The 2936-nt window shown below is 51.9% G+C and overlaps 1 protein-coding gene across 1 annotated transcript; it reads right to left on the bottom strand.

The window, feature by feature from the left end:
* Window positions 1–1302: 1302 nt before the first annotated feature.
* Window positions 1303–2642, bottom strand: LOC147980690 (uncharacterized). Its single transcript, XM_087515716.1, has 2 exons — window positions 1815–2642; window positions 1303–1437 (listed from the first exon to the last, which is right to left on the bottom strand). Exons 1-2 carry the CDS (start codon window positions 2640–2642, stop codon window positions 1303–1305), a joined length of 963 nt encoding a protein of 320 aa, XP_087371842.1.
* Between the last annotated feature and the right edge of the window lie 294 nt (window positions 2643–2936).

Here is a 2936-nt window from a genome sequence, read left to right as displayed (position 1 = left end):
TGTCACACGAGCAAGACGAAGGGCATGACTACACTAGTCAAAGCCGCTATTGTAAGTCCTTAATCCTCATGCCTTTTAACTACTACTTACTCTGAATCGTGCATTGAACTGCATGGTTTGAAGCCAATGTCTATTACTCTTTTCAATTTTATACACAATTTTCTTAGCGTATCATTGCACCTTACAAGGTTGAAAAGAGAGGGGTGATGTTCCTTTGATCTTGATCTGTAATCTAGTTCCGTGCTGGACTTTCCCACACAATGTTACAATTGTCTGTTTGTCTGTTCTCAGTTGTTTTGTGATATCAATGATATCATACTATGCTTACGTATTATAAACTTTATCTCTTTATCCTTAGTTGTCAATACAATGTGAAGAAATAGACAATACATTAGCCGTGGTACATGGTCATATGTTTGGAACCTGCTTTAATTATGTACTTTGCAGTAAAATACAACTAATATTTTACACAGCTTCACCAGAATAAATTCTGTATATAGACCAAAGCTATTTTGTTTAGTTTTACTTCATCCATAATATCTTCTGTTCTGGTACTACTAATGTAAAAACTCAACTTTTCAGCAAGCTATGGAAAAAATGGTGGAAGCGTCACCTTCTGAAGGTGATGAGGCAACTATAACCGCAATGCCACCTCTTGCTGCAGTGGGTTAGTACCTATCCACTAATAGTGCCAATAGCACGTTCCTGCGTAATACTAGGTTGGTTGTTAAGGAAATCTCGTCCAAACTGCCTCATGATCAAGATATGCAAGCTCAAAACAATGTTATATCTGCGCTCCAGACACAAGTCCATTCCCTAACAGAGACCCTTTGTGAAACAAGGACAACCATTGTTCGATGTCGTCAAGATATGCATGGTTTCGAAACCAGACTATTAGACATTTGCTATGTTGTTCAGGAGCCTAGGAGAAATGAAGGTGAAGGATATGGTGCTCCATCAGACAATACAACATGGAAACATAACAGTTAGGTCAAATGAACTGAGCTTCTAAACTTCTGGTGGTGCATTTATGTGTCACACTGTTAAATTTTATGCCAACCTTCCTTTTCTTTTATGGTTGTAATTTGTTTTGTTGCGATACAAAGTTTGTTCTTAACGTGCAGCCACCATCTGAAGAAAATATGAAGCCATTTTTGTATAGTGTAGGGTGTTTCCTATATTTGCACTGGTGGCGAACTTTGATACCTGATGGATGTAATCTGTGCAATCGCCTTAATAGCCTAGCATTAGGCCAACTCCACCGCGCGACCCCTAACGGACGTCCGTTTTGGCCGGATTTTGTCACTTTGGGGCGGCGATGCGTTCGCCCATGTTCACGTTTGTCCGTTGGGTCGTGGATGCGCCCAGCGCGCGGCCACACCCCAAATCATGCCCGGGGTGGACGTGATTAAAAAACAAAAAACATAAATAAAATGCCTAAAAAGGTAAATAAACGCAGTTAAAAATCTTAAAACATATATAAAGGTCACGACCACAAAACGGCACAGTTTCACGCTGCACTTAAACGGCCCAGTTCCATAATTAACATAAAAACAAAATAAAAAAGGCGCCCGCGCGCTGCTGCCGCGCCCTTCCATGCCCTGGCCGTCGCCGTCTTCAGTGGCGCGGTGTCGTCGTCGTCGCTGTAGAGGTCGACGTAGTCCGGTGGCATCCAGAGATGGGTCGGCGGTCCGCGGTGCAAGGGGGCGGCGGGCTGGAAGGTGGCCGGTGCCTGCACCACCTCCTCCCGAGGCGAGGCATCGCGCTCCGGCGACCACGGCAGCGTGGGGCACCAGTTGCCCCCCCCCCCCCACAACGGCCGCCATCTGCTCTGCTGTGCAGGACCAGCTCCACCTCTGGCCAACTAGGCCTGGGTGGAAGGCGGCCACCGGCGGCTCCTCCGTCAGCTCCTCCTTCAGCAGCATCTGCAGCTCGGGGATGGCAACGTCATCGGCCGTAGACAGGGCCATCGTCTCCTCGAGGCCCGACCATTGATGCTCATCGTGCGTGTGCATGGAGTCCTCCATGACACGCGCCATGAGCCGGGCCTCCTCCTCCATTGTCATGCGAGGAGGTGGAGGTGGCGATGGAGATGGGGAAGGCGTCGGCGTGGGCGTCAGGCCGCGCACCCACGTACGCCCGTGCACCTCCCGATGTGGCCGCCGCCGCCCCGACACCGTGCCGGCGAAGTAGGACGCGCGCCGCACGTCGTGCTCGTCTTGGAGCCAAGTGTCCCACAGGACGAAGTCAGGGGCGTACCTCTCGTCGTCGAATAGGTCGTCGGGGAGGAGGCGGCGATGGCGCTCGATCTCATCGCGCCGGGCATGGCCGCTCGCTGGCACCGGCGGGATGGGGACCCGGTCCGCGAAGAGGTGCCAGTTGTTGGGGAGGTGCACGTCGCTCCACGGGACCGGCGTCCTCGTCTCCCAGTACCGCCAGCACACATCCACGGCCAGGTACCGCCGGTCGCGCTCGCCGGCGGCCCTAGGAGCGATAGTGAAGGGCGCAGGTGCGGGGGCTCGAATGGAGGAGCGCGGCGATGATCCGGGCTCCTCCTTCTTGACAGAGCCGCGGCGGCGTCCCGTGGAGGAGCCGGCCTCGCGGTCATGCTTCCCCTTGCGGTTGTGCTTCCAAAGGCCCATGGCTGCGGCCGACCCGCGAGATCGACGACGGGGAGCGGCTAGGGTTTCGAGGGTGTCGGGTTTCGAGGGGGCAGAGAGGGGCCAGAGTGGGAACTGTGGACGACGACCGGTCCACGGCCTCCCATTTAAGAAGGACAGCGACCCTTCTGAAAGGATCGAGAAGAGGTGTCTAGAGGGGGGTGATTAGACACTAAGTGCCAAAAGTTGCAGTTTTTAATATTCTTAAGTTTAAGTGGAGTTTAAGCACAAGTTTAACAAACACAATACATATCAAGCAAGCATGCAATGAGTATA

Source organism: Triticum urartu, chromosome 3A (assembly GCF_056163025.1).
Source record: "Triticum urartu cultivar PI428250 chromosome 3A, HENAU_Tu73, whole genome shotgun sequence".
NCBI classification, from domain to species: Eukaryota; Viridiplantae; Streptophyta; class Magnoliopsida; order Poales; family Poaceae; genus Triticum; species Triticum urartu.
The sequence above is the reverse complement of the archived record's forward strand: the minus strand, read 5'-3'. Positions and strand labels throughout refer to the sequence as shown.